The 17,904-nt window shown below is 40.0% G+C and overlaps 1 protein-coding gene across 9 annotated transcripts in view; it reads left to right on the forward strand.

Moving 5' to 3' along the window:
- The window catches only part of NRXN1 (neurexin 1), a 1,628,124-nt gene that overhangs the window by 993,418 nt on the left and 616,802 nt on the right, over positions 1-17,904 (forward strand). For all 9 annotated transcript variants that reach the window (XM_085612721.1, XM_085612723.1, XM_085612729.1 and 6 more), the window contains 3 exons: positions 5,382-5,504; positions 11,522-11,903; positions 14,159-14,349. In XM_085612721.1, the coding sequence (XP_085468847.1) occupies positions 5,382-5,504; positions 11,522-11,903; positions 14,159-14,349 (696 nt within the window). The remainder of the gene's footprint in view (positions 1-5,381; positions 5,505-11,521; positions 11,904-14,158; positions 14,350-17,904) is intronic.

Below are 17,904 nucleotides of genomic sequence, written 5' to 3' on the forward strand. Positions count from 1 at the left end.
GAAACCACTCCACTGACCTGTCCTCCAAAGACCAGTTTCTGGTCAATAATCACACCCAGATTCCTAGCTTTTGGGGTAGGCACTGGCTGCTTCCCTAGAGCCTCGGGCCACATAGCTGGCGACCAGATACTTGGATTATTTCCAAATATCATGACCTCAGTCTTACCGGCATTTAGTTTGAGGCAGTTTGCGGCCATCCAACTCGCGATATCTTTAAGGCAATCATGACACCTCGTTATCATATCCACTTGGGACTCTCTTTGTATTGATAGCACGATTTGCGTGTCATCTGCATACGAGGTAAGTTGGAGGCCATAAGATCTAATCAAGGCTCCCAGCGGACTAACATAAATGTTAAAAAGAGTGGGGCTCAGGGAAGACCCCTGCGGAACCCCGCACGGAAGGGCAAAGGGTTTGGACACCTCGGCACCCAACTCAACAGTCTGGGTTCTATCTGTCAGAAAAGACTTCAGGAGGCTCCAGGCCGTGCCTTCCACCCCTGCCTTTGCCAACCGGTCCATCATTACTCCATGATGCACCGTGTCGAATGCCGCCAACAGATCCAACAGAATCAGGACCGCCTCACCCCCCCTGATCCACCGCCACTCTAATCTCCTCCGTCGCCTTAATCAGGGCCAGTTCCGTGGTATGTCCTGCCCGAAACCCAAACTGCATGAGATCAAGGGCCTTAGTTCTCTCTAAGGAGAAGCTAAGTTGCCTGTTTATGGCCTTCTCGAATAATTTCGCCGGCAGAGGAAGCCGTGAAATTGGTCTATAGCTATTTGGGTCACTTTTTTCAAGAGTGGGTTTTATAATTAAAGGTAGGATAGAAGCAACTTTCCACCTCCTAGGATAAATACCTGTCTCAATAATAGAGTTAACCAGTGGGGTAAGCGTGGTAGCAATCACTTCTGGGCATCTTTTAAGGACCGCCACCGGACACGGATCACTAGGGGCTCCCGAACGGGCAGCCAACAAAAGACCAGTAACCTCCTCCGATTGTAGCGGGCTAAAGCCCCTTAATCTATCCTGCGACCAAACTGACCCGGCTTCCGCCCTTCGTGCTACAACTCCCACCTCTCCATAAACTTCGGCAAAGGAGGAGAAAATCCCCGCCACTTTATTCTGAAAAAAGGTGGCTAAGGCCTCACACAGATCAGCACTAGTCGCTGGGATAGGTTCAGCTGGAATCGTAAGTTTGGTTATGGTCTTAAACAACTCTCTGGAGGATGAGCTTGCCCTCTCTACCTCTCTATTTGCTCCGTGAAATACGTTTTTTTTGCTTCAATTATTAGGTTTTTATAAATAGAGAGGCTCCTTTTATATCTATCTTTCTTAGTTGGACAGTACCCTTCCGCCATTGTCTCTCCAATTTCTTACAGTCCGTTTTGGCGGTGGGTCTTTGTGTAAAACTTGGTAAGCACCCATTATCCCATGCATTGTTGGGTATTTTCCAAGAATTTGCATATAGTTTTTCACATTCTGCAAAGTCATGGTACCTACTTCTCACAAGAGGAGGGGTAAGTAGGTGTCTATCTTTCGTTTAAAAATGTTGAGTGAGAACCTCCATATTTCTTTGTGAATTAGGAGAACTGGTTACTTTAAGTTTGCATTTAATTCCTGCATGCATATTTGTGCCCTTGACTGCAATTCTGCATTCAAAATTCACTTCTGACTCTGGAACTGACTTCCCAGACTTCCCCAAGATTCTTGTGAGAAATTTAAGGAGATTCAAAAAGTTATCAAAATGCAGGAACAGTCCCACATAAGCAAACTACTTACTTCAGAAGGAACCGAATAAAAGAAAAATGAGGCGACTTCACAGGACACTATGGCAAACCAATGCTCAAACCAAAGACATATGACACACTTCCACTCTTATAGTAATAAATATGGGTGTATTGATATTTACTGTCTGCTTTGTATATTTGCCAAATGGATTGTTTCAATTTTCTAAGGCGTCACTTTGATCTTTTTGGCTTTTCTGAGAGTAAGTTACACGTCTGTATTGAAAATGTGAATATGTCCATTTATGTGTGAAACCAACTAGTCTATATCATGACCGTTCGAACTTAGAATTTTTGGAGCTACATCTCTAAATCCCAATTCGAACAAAGTTCTCAAATACATAAAATCATGTCTCTCAGACCAAAACATTTCTCCCTTGGTATTGAAATTGCAACCCCCCAGTCCCTACTAGCACACTGCAAATTATGATGAACGTCATTTTAGGAAACATCAATCCAATTGAATCCATGCCTCTCTATAAAGCATTGTGCCCTTGCCCAGCTAGCACACCGTTCATTTCTCAATTTACTGAGGTGAGACAATAATAGGTGCACCTCCTATTCTGCAGTGGATCAGCGTAAGCTGTCCTCTTTCAATTTGAAGTTTTGGTAAACTTTGAGTCACATTAATCATTTAGAAAATATTTTTTTCTTTTAAAACATAACTCAGTTAAAATGTAGCTTTACAACTACATTATTGAGTGGTGGAATAACAGTGAGCACTGAAAATAATGGCTTGAAAGGGGCAATCACACTACTGAAATAGAATAAGGCATGTGTTAACCTGTGTATGTGGTCCACAAAATGTTCCCATTAACTGTTCATACTTTTATGCTTCAAAGGACATTTTGAGCTCTAGCCGTCTTTGCTTAGAGAAGTCACACTGAGATACAATACGTAAAGAGAAAAGTGTAGGTAATAGGCATGACTCCCCGTGGTAAGAATGTACATTGAATGCACCTATTTATGTCATTGTAATTATACCTTTTAACCCTGAGTAAAGTGCCAGTGCTGTTAAAGCCTTTTTGTTAAAGTGAGAAACTACGGTTCCACATAATATAATTATTTGTTTCCTTTGCTATCCTCCTGGAGTTGTGTTATTTCTTTGGAATGGATATTTTATCAGTGTGACAAAATTGATTTATTTCTCAATACAAACTACATGGTCAATGATATGATTATTCTCAATGGACAATTGAGTTATATCCTTCCGGTGGAGAGGCAGAACAATGCCTGCATTCCATCTCATACAAGTTCACCTTGTACCAAGCATATGCTTGTGTTAAAATAATGCCATACCTCCACAAAGTAAATATAACAAGATTGTTTGATGCTGTGTTGAAAGAGAGTTGTTTTGTGAGCACATTTTAATTTCCTTGGTTGGCAATAATATCACAAAGGGCATGATTCACAAAATGTGCCCTAAACATCCGAGGGATGCAAACTGAAAACTGTTAGGGCCTGATTTAGATTTCGGTTGACGGCTTACTCCGTCATAACAGTGACAGATATCCCGTCCCCAAAATATAAATCCTATTATATCCTATGGGATTTATATTCCGGGCATTATATATTTTATTGCAAAGGATGAATCTCCACAAGTTAAAAAGATAAATATAAGGTGGGGGGCAGTGCCTGTTGGAGCAGGGAAAAAGTCCTCAATGCAATGAGTGAATGATCAGTGGATCTTGGGAACTGGCAGGGCTCTGCAGTAGCCCACTCTGCTCCCGGTCCTGAACATCTCCCCTCAGAGCATAAAATGTTCTGGCCAGTCAGGCCGTCCCACCCTGGCCCTCACCCACTACTCAGTCCCAGCTGGCCCACCACCACCCTGGCACTTCTTTCCCACCCAGGCTCCATACATACTTTGGGTGGCATGCCCTGACTCCTGCTGTCACCAGCTACTGAGTGCTGGGGCCGCTTTTTTATATTATATCCTGTGCAGTTAAGTGGGATTGGGAAATGTCATTCCTCTTCATAAAGGCTGATATTTCACTGTATGTCCTGACTGATTCCACCACTAACTCACACTTGCACAAAGTACACCCTTTCTTCAGTTTCACAAATATTTGATAAATTGACCTCATTATAACATCTTGGTGTCCTAACAGCTGTTTTCAAGGACCTCTTGGGAAACAAGAAAGTGTACCCCTATTCTAGATCTCTGTGCAGCTTATACATTTGCAGTGAGCCGAATTTGAATAAAATCAAATATGCTCAAGACCTTTGTCACAGATCTGCTGAAAAGGAGTAGTACACGTTCTAAACTTCCATTAATATGATTATATTCGATGGTACTTCAATCTAAATACATTTCCTGACAAACCTACTTGTTATTAAATTTGCTTTTCCTTTTTTAATGTAAATAATATATTGAGAGAAGCCGGTAGGAATGCAATGTAAATCATACAAGGGATTATAATCTAAATTATTACACAGAACGTTGAAGATTTATGGTATGAAATTTGTAATTGCTTGATTATATTTCTTTGACCATGAAAACAGGCAAATATTTTGAATAAAGGTTTTTTTTTTAGGTATCAGGAGGGAAAAAAGAGGTAGAAAGAGGAATCTCTAAGTAGAAGAGGAAAGAAATAAGCGGAATCAGAAAGATGGAGGAGGAAAGAAAGAATATGGAAATGAAGCAGAGAGGAATGAGCAAATAAAACCTGACCAAAGAGAGAAATTAATTAATATAAACTGGAGGATGATTTGATAGTCGGAACGGTATAACGTGTGTATTGGAGATAAAGAGCAGTATGAAACTAATATAAAAAGCAATTGAGACACATAATGAAAAGAGATATGAACGGAAAATGTACATAGGAAGTTTTAGAACGTATGGCGATTTAGACACATCGGCCTTATTGGATAATACATCAGCACAGTTAGTTAAGTTATTTGTCAATAGAAGCCACGTTTTTTTTTGTTTGACAGTCAACTACAGAGAATTGATTATAACTATGGAATTTAATGTTAAAAAAAACCGTAGTGTGCCAATATTTTAATGTAATTCCACCTCCTGCCTTCTAGTTGGAATTCCCACGTTGCAAAGCAATATTTGACACGCGTAAACTTGAACGCTACCCAGAAGTAAGTCAGGAATTGAGTATGGAATTGGTATATTGCAAATTAAAATAACCAAATTCCAAACTTCTTACCAAAGCAAAAGGACTTCCGGGGTGTTCACAAACATATGAAGATAAGCACCATGTTCTGATTCACAAAACCATCACATCTCCTGTGTTATTATTTAACAACTTACATATGAGTTTTTGGGGTGCAACATAGCCTGCTGTAGAAGATGAACAGGGTGTGGGTCAAACTAGTAGACCGTGGTAAGGACTGGATTTTGGGCCTATCTCAAGCATATTTGGGCAATGTAAAGTTAAACCGACTTGACTTAACAAAGAACCATGTCCCTTGAAAGATAATATTAACCACTCGTTTTTCCCCGGAGACACCGGTATTCATTGTTTTTGTGACCATTGAAGTTACACGGTGACCAAGGCGTATTTCTCTTTCTTTCTTTCTGAGGTTCACTTGTGTATTTAATGTAAAGATGTGTTAATGACTGTTTGGCATATTCTACAGGCAAAGGCCCAGAGACACTGTTTGCTGGCTATAACCTCAATGATAATGAATGGCACACAGTGCGCGTGGTTCGGCGTGGAAAGAGTTTAAAACTCATGGTTGACGACCAACAAGCTGTCACAGGTAACATGCACAACGTCTTTCCTGCTTTCAGAGTTTACAGTGTGTTTGTTTACAACTTGTAGAAAGAGCATTTACTACAAATACTTATAACTGTAGATAGTAATGACACACATGGATGAGAAGTCATGTTATTCTCTGTTGTACATGCGCAAACTAGTTCTAGTAAGAGCATTATTCAGGATGTTGATTCAGTTTATTTCCACACCTATCGATTTAATGGTATTAATGGCCTTTTCTATGTATGCTGGAGTCACTTAGAACTCACTTTGCATTAGAAAATGTTTTCAAAACACTCAAACTAATTTGTAGAAAAGAAACTATTTAGGTACTCAACCAATTTTGTAGATACACAAGCTTGATCGGTCTTATTTGCAGTCATGCCATCAGTGTCCCCTCACTGTCCCATCTGTGTCCATAGGAGTGCTAGTGTAAATTCACGTAAAGGTGAGTACCATAGTTGGCATCAACTCACAGGCTTCAAATACAGCTGGACGTACAGACATCTGGCAGTCTTCTACCAAGTATATTCCTGCCTGATGGAGCATCGACATTGCAAAATGCGGCATACGGCCGATTTCAGGTAAGTTAAGAAAAAGAAAAAAACGAATTTTGTTGCACGCGCTGCATCGCCAAATGTGATGCAGCGCATGCAACAAAATTCGTTTTTTTTTTTTTGTAACTTTTGCTACAATCGGCCGTATGCCGCATTTTGCAACACCCCACCCTGCCCCTCCTCCGCCCCACGTCACCGCCCCGGTAACACGCCCTATACGGGCCGTGGCTGCCCTTGACAGTGCTCTTGGAAGCAACTTGCCTAGCCTGTGTGCAGTGCCTAAGTGCAGGGTCCTTATGGGACCTATGGAAGACGGGGGTCATGCACAGGATCCCCTGGTGTGAACACTGCATGAATTGTACTTGACTTAATACAATTACCATTAAGGTATTACATTGTTCAGCCCTTGACAGCGCTGGACAGAACACGTATTCTTGGCTTCTCACATTCCTGCAAGTAATTCTTTGGATGCATGGGCCTCGATCAGCAGGTTGCCTCTCTGGGTAGGTGGATGTAAAACCAGCGGAAACGAGCAGAATTTGTTCAAGGTTTTGCATCAGCAGGCCCGGGATGGAAAAACAATTCCCACCACTTCCATTAAGATCCTTTTGAAGGGCTAACAATGATCGGCCACAGAACATAAAAGAGACATTTTTCTGTACTGAAATTGCTCCACTTTGTGTCAAATAATTGCAAATAAATAAATGTCTAGAGGGGTGCCGTACCATTTCATAGTAAAAGTACCTTTATGGTGAAATTGCTCTAAATGTAGATCCCTATTTTGCTTATTTTATAAATGATGAAATTATGCTAATTAGGGGGGAAAAGACAGCAAATTGTCTATGATGAGCTGACTTACTCCAGGACGCCTTCTGAATGTTTTTCTGTTGCATTACTTGAGACATCGAATTTTCCACAAGGGGGCGCTGTGTAAACACTGCATTTTCTGCAGCTGTTCCTTCATTGAAGTTCAAAATCAATCGACAGATTGAATCCTCCGAATGTAGAATGGAGACCACTGAAACTGTAACTAATGAGGTGATGATGGCTGCATTTTATGAGCAGTGTCCCTGGGCGTGCATCTCTCTTTCAGTAAAAAATGATCATGTTTTAGAATTCATGAAATTCATTAAAATGTAAGAATGAGGTCAAAACGTTCTCTAAATAAGATAGGTATTTTAAATGTGCTCACTGACGAAATTAATAATTAATTTTCGGCTATATCACAGAATAAGAAAATCATGCAATGGAATGCCTTCAATTCACTTTGCAGGCGGAAATACTTCTTTAGTAGTAACTTTATAGGAACAGTCAACTACTGTTGTCGCAAATCGTTCCTATCGATGTGTTTTTTATTTGAACGGAATTTTCCTTACAAAGGAACAACTTCGGTCTCATGGGTGCTGTCGGTTTACCTCTGCAGCGTCTCCCACGCATGGTGTTTCATCAGTATCTGCGCAATCTTTGGCGTCTTCGTTTGTGGCCTCAAAGGCATAGCAAGGGAGCCGAGGACACTAACGCAAGGAAAGAAATGGTCGCCATATTGGGTAGTAAAATGCAAACTAAATTAGGGTTCAGTAGGCCCTCACACCTTCGGAGCCCAGTGTCAATGCACCTGCTGCACACTGACAGCTAGGCAGTTGTGTGACTGCAACAACCCAAGATTCCAGTCACTTAAAGGACAGGGCCTTGGTGACGCAGCAGTGCCACCATACGTTCTACTGGCGGTGTCCCCACATAAATGCAAGACAACTGCCGAAAGCAACGTTTACCATGTAGAAAAGAGCCAATAGCAAGCTTTGTAGTTTTAACAGTTTTTCCATCTATTTGAACTTCAAACGTGGTTTATATTCGCTATCACATTCACGGTGTTATCGATTACAATGCAGGAGATACATGTTTAAGTGAAATGAGTACACTTCAAACTCAGATGTTTTTTCTGAGAATCCTTCTACATCGTATGTTATTTTTGATATACCCTCTCGGATACCTTTCAAATGTTCAAACTGTGCTTTGCTTTTGCGAGAGTGGATAACCCATATGCAAGACATTATACGCAGGGCTGAAAATAGCACTCTAGCTCAAGGGGCCGAAACATGTCCACTATGAACAGATTTAATCCCAAACCTCAGAGGCGCAAGCTTGGGAATTTGGCCTGGTTCTCAAAAGATACTATGGGAATGTTTGCCATTGATTCCTCCTTGTAGGGTAGTCTTCGACTACATTGGTAGGTGACCTTTTCTCTTGCCCTAATGTACTGCTCGCAGATCATTTTGATTGAGAGAAGTGTGGAGTTTGAAAAGGCTTGGCCATCTTCACACCGGTCCAACTCAGAGCAGGAGATATTTTTTTATTCAACTGGACATTTCCTCAGTGGGCTGCAGCCCTTGAGGGCCGGTTTTGACTGGTGCCTCTGTCACATTCCCCAGCTCCCAGAGGTTGGGGGGGCTGCAAGAGAGAGAAAGAGAGGGAGGGAGAAGGTAGAGAGAAAGCGATCAGAGAGGGAGGGGAGGGAGAGAGGATGAATGGAGAGAGCAATAGCGCGGGAAGACGAAGGAATTTGGCTGGTATGAGCATTTTTGCCTGCTTTTAGTTCCCAGGAACTTAGTTTATCAAACAATAGACCTTCAAAAGAGGTTTCAGAATCATGATGCTGTGCACAGACCAATGAGAGGCAGAAACAATGGAAAACATATTTTTATGTTGTGATATAATTATTTTTAATTCATTTCAGATTAAAGCACTTGGAGCATACACACTCCCAATGTTTTTAAGACCACTCTCAGAAAAAAATGAGAAACATTTCAGGGACAGATAATGGGTTATGAGAAATGAAAAGCAACAGTGCCATAGATGACACATATGTTTGTAAATCTATCAGTAATCAACATTAAACCTGGGAATATTAACCAGAGAAATTACAGTAGTGGACACATTGAGTAGAAGTAAAAATAGCTATTTATATTTTTATAAATGGACATCTGCATCATGATCTTAGCCCATCTACAAATTGGTTTATTGGCCTAGAAATTCAAAGAGAATATTAGCGCAGTTGTGAAAATATTCATAGCATAATAGTAGAGGTTTCTAATGTCATTGGTATTATATCATTTTTCTATGGACAGGTATGTTAGAGGTGATCAACCATGTAAAAACCGATCTGAAACCACTGTAAAGAAGCGATTCAACCCAAAATGTTATGCCAAGTCTCTTCTAGACACTACTATCCTGTTATCTGTTCAATAGTTCCGCATTCATGTTTGCCAAAGATAGAATCTATATCATTCATTGTAGCAGCAGAATATGTTTCCATTTTGTAAAAGAATTTATGAAATTTGATCTTCCATTGATTATGAATCAAACCGCCTTATCATTTGGGTCCTCACTCAAAATCAAGACCTATCCCAAACCTTGTGGAAGGAGCAAAGAACTGACATCGATCCCGTACCCTTAAAATGTAGGCGCACTAAAAAAACACAGGCACTCAAAAAAAACAGGGCCTCATTTACAAACATATGATGCAACGCAGCGCTGAGAGCCATTTTACTGCACTGAGCTGTGTCATTTTAAAAGCACAGGGATGGGTCATATTAACAACAGTACGACACATCCATGTGATTTCCCCAGCGCTTGCGCACAATTGGCTGTGCCTGCGTTGCAGGGATAATTTTTTTGTGCAGGAAGGAGCACCTTCCTGCACAGAACAATAGTTGATGGCATTTTCCTCTTTCTTTGTGTGCTGCATTCTGCAGCACGCATTGAACGAGTTAAAAATGAGGAGAAATAAAAGTATTTCTCCTTGCGGTGCCACTTGTACGCCTCCCCTGGGGAGGCGTAATATTCTGACGCATTCCAAGCTTTACAAAACTTTGTAAATATGGGAATGAGTCAAGCTCCATTGATGTTGCATGGGAACAGCCACAGAAAAAACCATGGAATGCCACATTCATGCAGAGTAATGCGTGAAAGGGGCTAATATTTACAAGGCCATGAAGAGTCACTAAGGGTGACTTTACATGGCCTTTTCAAATAGGAGCGGGCACACTGCGCTGCCAGTGCATCAAAAAAAGTGACACACCGGAGGTGCAATGGCCTTGTAAATAAGGCCCACTGGTTCCAAGTTACAAAGTCATTTTGCAAGACAGAGCCGCAAGTAAAGTTGCTGCGCTTCATTGTGTGACCCAGAAAGAGCAGAACAGCCTCATGTCTTCTAAGATGTGCTACTGTTCTACTCTCTCCCTGCAGTGGCACACGTTGAGATGCCATGCTCCAATGCATTCACCATTGTGCCAAACTACAAGAATGTCTGCGTTTGTGGTACCCATGGTATTTGTGGAGGAAGGGGTCCAAACTAGAGATTAAGGCATTTCCCTCTTTGTATGTGTGGTGTAGGATGCAGCACGTGTACAATGAGGGAAAAACGAAAAGAAATGAAGACGTTTCTCTTGATCACACATGCCTCAGGGAGGTGCAGGATTTTTTATGTGCAAATCCCTGTCTACAGTTCTTTGTAGATAGGGATTTGCATCAAAACCCATGGGTGGTTGCATAGGAACACCTATGCACCATCTATGTAATGCCCCTTGTTGAAAAGAAATGCAAAGCAGTGCTCATATTCGCTTTACTTTTGATTACAACCCATCGCAAATTGCGATTTGTGTTGGATTGTAAACCCAAGCCTAATACTTTACATCGGGTTTGTGTTAAAAAAAGCAATACAAACCTGGCTCAAAGTCCTTGTATCTCTGGCTCTCAATGTTCCATCTTTCACCATGGGGTATATGCTCATGAGATGACGTCATTCGGTTATCACTGATTCCACTTTTGGAATTGCTTCTTATTTTTATGCCAGCCAAGATGGCGCCGCACAACACTAAAATCATTGTCAATGTTTGTTCAGTAATATTAGTGACACAATTGTCTAACTCTTGAAACACAGGTATAAGTGAGTCTGCTTTGGTGTCGACCTAGGACACATAGGAAACAATCACTGGTAACATGTAGTTTTTTTGTAGGGTAGTCCTTCTCAGCTGAAGGGCTGTATGCTTGTCAAATCGATACTATTTGGTACTTAACAAAACTACAAATTGGATGATCATGTTCAACAAATAAGTGATATTCCAGAAAACTGGAATCATTCTTCCTGGAATGTAGAGATTCCAAATTGTTTCTCTTTTTATCAATAGATAGCGAGGGCAGATAGTATTTTTTTTCAATACTACATGGATGGTGAAATACTCAATAAACATTATCAATAAGAATAGTGTAAACCATGAACTGAATACACAATCCAGGAAAGGTGAACAAAAACGTAATTAAAATATATTTTTTAGCTATTATCATGGTGTCATTTATTTTGCTTTCTTTTTGGTCCACTGTGTTAAAATAAAGTAAATTCATTTGGTTCTAGATTGCACGTTGCTAAATTTTAAGGCACTAACATGCTATACTTCTTATTTTTTAGGTCAAATGGCCGGTGACCACACAAGGCTGGAGTTCCATAACATTGAGTCTGGAATAATAACAGAGCGTCGATATCTGTCTGCTGTCCCTTCCAATTTCATTGGCCATCTACAGAGCTTAACATTCAATGGCATGCCATACATTGACTTGTGTAAAAATGGTGACATAGACTATTGTGAACTCAATGCCCGCTTCGGGTTCCGAAATATCATAGCTGACCCAGTTACATTTAAGACAAAAGCAAGCTATGTTGCACTGTCCACACTTCAAGCCTACACATCCATGCACCTTTTCTTCCAGTTCAAGACGACATCACCAGATGGCCTCATCCTTTACAACAGCGGCGATGGCAATGATTTTATTGTAGTGGAATTGGTGAAAGGGTATGTATACACTAAATAAAACTACCTATTGAGTCGAATTGGTACCATTTTGCCTTAAACTGATGGCAAAGTTATGATTTGTTTATTAAGAAAGACTGGAAAGCTTCCAGACCATTTCTCTCATGTGAAACATGAAAAGGAAAACCATGCTCTAGAACAGAATGTCGTGTTATCGCAGCATTTGCAAAAATGCAACATTTACCACAAAGTTTACGAACCCAAGCAAACCGTATATTCCACACATTTTCAACATACTCATTTACAGTTTTCTGGTTCATTATATTTCAGATTTTAGGACTGATTCTCCAAGGGTGCATAAACGTTTGAGCACTGAGCACTTTTGAGGAACTTTACCACTTTTTGGCTATTTACAAAATTCATGCAGAGTAATGCGTGAAAGGGGCTAATATTTACAAAGCCGTGAAGAGTCACTAAGGGTGGCTTTACATGGCCTTTTCAAATAGGAGCAGGCACACTGCGCTGCCGGTGCATCAACAAAAGTGACACACCAGATGTGCAGTGGCCTTGTAAATGAGGCCCACTGGTCCCAGGTTACAAAGTAATCACGCAATACCGAGCCGCAAGTAAAGTTGCTGCGCTTCATCACTCCAAAATTGTAACTTATATGTCTCCTCCAAATTGAAGGACCTGGGGGCGGTCCACAAATGGTAGAGGCTGTTCACAAAGGTAATTTTCACTTTTCAGTATTTTAGACATTTAGTATACTCTTACATTTGAGTAACTTTAAACTCAGATTTTGTAAGTAGCCAACAGTAGTAAAGTTGCTCAGAAGTGTTAATTAAGATAAAGGGCACAAGAGAAAATGTATGCAATGAAATTTAAAAATCTGGCAAGCTAAAAAAACTGATATCTATCCCTGCGATCTCCAGGTTAGAGCATACTGGAACAGTACTACCTTCTTGAAATGGTAACACCCTTATATATAGTTGTGGTAGCCACTGAATGGCAGTGGGATCTTCAGTGAAGTCCTCCCTTTAAAGAAGATCACTAACATCTTTGAAACAATCATACTATTCAATGCACAAATCAGTATTTACAAACAGTGATGAGCTAATTCATCAGCCTCTAACAGTTCTTTTGTTCAAATGCATTTCGTGATCAGAGGGGTTTCTATCTTCGTGTACGTATTAGGGCTAAAATATTCAGTCAAAAGTAACAATTTTCAAAGTTATCGATGAGGCAATCTGTTAACAAAGCCTGTCCTGCTTCAATTTAATGCTCCTCCACATTTAGTTTGCAAAAATGTTTTACAGTAAAGAATGGTTGAAATATGAAACATAGTGATAGACATACGAGACAATATTTTGCTATAGGTTGATGAGTTAGAAAATACTACAATGTTTTCAACAATTATGCCAATAACAATAGTGATATTGTTTCATATTCGTATGTAGAGGGTCGGACTGAAACATGTAGTTTCGTCTCCTGCTTTAGTTAGTTGCAGCCTATATTCTTTATTTTTAATGCAAAGCTTCACTCCATATTTAACCACAAAATGGTTACATCTTCTAATTCATGGGGGAAAAAGCATCTGAGGTGAAATCAAAATGAAGTGCTTTTTTTTAGTTCTCTGAATTGGTTAAACAAATTGAATGCTCACTTAGGTTGACATTAAAAATCGCGGCCTTATGGCATCAGTAGTTATCATTTGATCCCTGAGAGACATTACCTCCTGTACATAGAGGCCACCATTAATTCAAGTGACGGAATCATTGTTGTCTAGCTGCTTCCTGTGACTATGTTCAATTGAAGTGGGAATATCTACTCGTTAAGGCAGAAATTGTCTCAACCAGAATTTAGGGAACAATATTTCCACCAGATGATATTTTGATAACAGCATTCTGCTACCATACCATTCCATTGTATACTGTTCTCCACATGGCTATTTGCCTGGATGCAAGGAGTGTGCCAAGCACTTATTATACACTTCTATGCAGGATTATGTTACATAACATACCACATCTGCTGATTACCCCTGTCAAATAAAGGCTTGGAAGTCTTACGGATTGAAAACTTGCTGAAAGCATTGATTGTAAATAAATGCTGAACTCAGAAAACCTTCAAACAAATCTTGGTAACCTGACTAAAGGGGACATTCGTCGACCTTTTCTAATGTAGCATGCGTAGAATACAATTTCTTTTAGAAGAAAGAAAATTGGACCTAATAACATTGGTTAACATAAGTGTGATGAAATAATTGTGGGTATTCTAATACTACATTTTTCTATTTTTAGGTATCTGCATTATGTGTTTGATCTGGGTAATGGTGCCAATCTCATAAAAGGAAGCTCAAACAAACCCCTGAATGACCATCACTGGCACAATGTAATGATTTCCAGGGACACAAACAACCTTCATACTGTAAAGATTGATACCAAAATAACAACTCAAAGCACAGCAGGAGCCAGAAATCTGGACCTTAAAAGTGAGTATGGTTATTTTATTGTAATGCTGATAGATCAATAATAATCATGATTTGCAGCACATACATTTGCCTATGTAGTAGATAAGTGTAACACCCTCTGATTAAAATTCAAATGATACACACCTGGACATCAGGATGGACAACACAGAAAACATTGAAGCAGTAGTCAATTGCTACTCCAACATTAAGGCATGGATATCAATTGTAAAGCACAAGGGCAACATACAATATACTGAATTAGTAGTACTGATCTAATAGATCCAAGGTCCTGTCCCAAGACGGGATTTATTAAACTGCACGCTCTAATCATCTTCCCAATGATTTTCAAATCACAGAAATCACTAGACTTAAACTGGAAACATCTCAATCCTGAATTTCGCACAAGTGAAATCACTTAAAGTTTCAGATTGCAATTGAAGCTACTCAAAAACATAGACCATTTATTCCCCAAACAAGTTTGTAAATGTGCCGTACAGGCACTGATAATTTTCCATATTTAGTAAAGAAACATAAAACAAGCTGGACCAACTCAATTCCACCTTACCCCTTTAAAAACCATTCTCCACCCTACTCATAGGTTCATCTCTCAAACAAGAATATTTGGCAGACTCACAACCATCCTCAACCAATGAAAATAGCTTACTACTGAAGCTCATTGTACCTTTAAGACTGCATGTCTCACATAAAGGGCCATTCCATAACCCCCATTTACCTCACTCAGAGAAGCATTCTGGTCAAAAGAAAAACATAGGAAATAAAACTGCACTCCTTCTCAAATACCATGTATCTAAAACACATGAAATTTAAACACCCATTTTCAGGAAATCTCTCCAGATATGGAATACTATTCCCACTAATGTAAGATTTGCTCCTTTACTTCAAGTTTTCAAATCAAGATTCAAAAATGCATATTAAACCCAAGCTCATCACTTCCTACACTATAATGGTTATTGTCAGAAAGTGGGTAGTCAATTTGTGAAAGGGAACCTTCACCAAGTTATAAAAACACCCTCATTAAGTCTCAAACCCTCATAATCATGGCACATGCAACAAGCAATTTTCCAGAGGAATGTGTGTTAAGTTTAATTAGTGCTAAGAACTTTAAATTCAAGCAAACAAGTAATTTAGAAAACTAGAGACAAACATAATAAGCTAAAAGACAATATAGTAATCAAAACCTATTGGGAACCAGATATAAGAATCTTTAAAGTTTCAAGGCAAAATGCATGCAGAAAATGTAAAGCACAACTAAAAAAGATAATTCTGCAGTTGATAGGGACCTAGAAGTGATTTCAGGTCAACCACGATAGAGAGGTGATGGGATACCCAAAGCGGGTTGGTCCAGTCAAAGTTTTTACCTTCTGATGTAGTCTACTTTTTGACAGTCTGAATGTCCCAGAAGTCTATGGTCAAAAGCTGAAGATGCTGATGGTTCTGCAAAGTTCAAGGCATTGGCATCTGGATTCACCTGAAGCCATTAGTTTTGGCACAAAACACTCAGAGTGGAACAAAGATGTATTTCATAGCCACCAGGGCACTTCAATGCTGAAATAGATAGGCTGCCTCACCCTGATTTATCCTCTCACTTATTGAATTTTTGGATCTCAAAATCTTTCGGTAGACCAAATCTAGAAGTTGTTATCACAAGGCAGATAACTTTACTGCTAGGACCCACTGAACCTGTTTTGATCACTACAAAAATCTGAGTGGAATAAATCTTTTATTTTTCTTGCCTGCCGTGGGTGTGACCCACCCTGGGAAGCCTGTGACGTCATGTTTTTGTCCAGCTACTGGGAAGTTTTCTCCTGGTCACTCCTGCAACCTACAAGTTGAAAGGGTAACATTCTAGATCTTAGGCTACTCCCCTGTCACGGCTCCTTCATTATCCAGCCCTCAGTGGCCAGCTGTGTCATCTCTGACACAGGAGCGTTTCTGCTTTTTGTGTTCCTGGATCTGGAAAGCACCCACTGAAACAATTCCAAATGGCTTAAACCCAAAGTGGTTAACCCTTCATTTTCATTAGAAGGGGTTTGGTTCTCCCTTATTCACTCCATTAGCTAGAATATTAATACAAAATAGGTTTTACTAAATGGCAAATGCACTTTTCCTTTCCTTTTGGCACTGCAATCTTTTTAAACTGCAGCCAAGCCAGAGTACAGTGGTGCTCCTGGTAACACTATGTTTTATCATAAATTTGGGATATGCAAATACACACTGCAGCCCACATGATATTTAAGTTCCACTGCACTGGTGCAATTTCTGTACCACCTGCCATGGCCATACAAGAAAGTAAATAAACCAATTGAGTGAAACCAAATGTCACAGTATAATTTCAGTGCCTAAGCGCATGCACTGTGGCAGCGAATAGCGGTGTCACATTGCAAATAGTCATAATACCGATAAAAATAATGTCCAGGAACAGTGAATCCTGCGTGACTGCGTGCAAAAGGTGACATTCTTACAGTTATAAAACTATAATTCCTAAATAACTTTTCCCTATGCATCATGGCACTCGTTCTCGTTTTCCATACTTCATTAAATAATTAACATTTCTCTTTTAATGGCTGCACAATGTGTACCTAAGTGATATAAGAAATATAGTGACCATATTTGCATACTTCCCTGATAGCTGATTATGTGGCTGTGGATAGTCTGTACAGCAGAAAACCTACAGTCGTAAACAGGATATGCGTGTAATGTTGCAAATATATTTTGGTTTCTTCATTTGTTAATATGGAGACATCACTTGCCTTTCATTCCATGAAACATTGCGATGTTCTGTTAATATCCAACACTTTCTACATGAATCATCGCTAGACCTTTGAGTCAAACAAATTGGAAGTACAGAGAAATGTGCGAAAACAAAGGTTTATTGTTCAAAAGTTACTACTCCTGGTTGGGCAAGACAGTTACACTACATTTCACAGACAACCGCTCCCTCCCCCGCGCCCAGTAAATGCCAAATCCTCCCCATTGTCAAAGGTGGTTCTACATTTTTAGGGAACATTTACATGGATTAGAACCATTTTCACAATGCACAACTACACTCATTCTGTTTTGTGAATCAGTTAGTAATTTTTCAGATAAAGTTAGGAACCTTAGAGCAGATGTACAAACCCCCTGCGCCACCAGTACATCACTTTTTGTGACGTACTGGAGGCGCATTTCACTTCTCCAAATTCACAAGGAGACGAAAAGCCACCCTGCGTGACTTTTCCTCTCCTTGTAAATATGGCCCCTTCACACGCAGCACTTTGCGTGGAAGGGGCCTTCTATAGGTGTTGCTGTGGGTGTTCCCACGCAACACCCATGTAACAAGACACATTTCCAGATTTATGAGGAATCGTAAATCTGGAAATGCGTGTCATTGCTATGGGGAGGCGTAGCGCGGGGCAACGAGGAGAAATGTTTTAATTTCTCCTTGTTTTTTCCTCTTTCAAAGCATGCTGCTTTCTACAGCACGCATTGAAATAGGAAAATGCCTGTAGAGATTGTTTTTGTGTAGGAAGGTGCCCCTTCCTGCACAAAAACTATCTCCCCTATGACGCAGGCATC

This window comes from Triturus cristatus, chromosome 6 (assembly GCF_964204655.1).
Source record: "Triturus cristatus chromosome 6, aTriCri1.1, whole genome shotgun sequence".
Taxonomy (NCBI): Eukaryota; Metazoa; Chordata; class Amphibia; order Caudata; family Salamandridae; genus Triturus; species Triturus cristatus.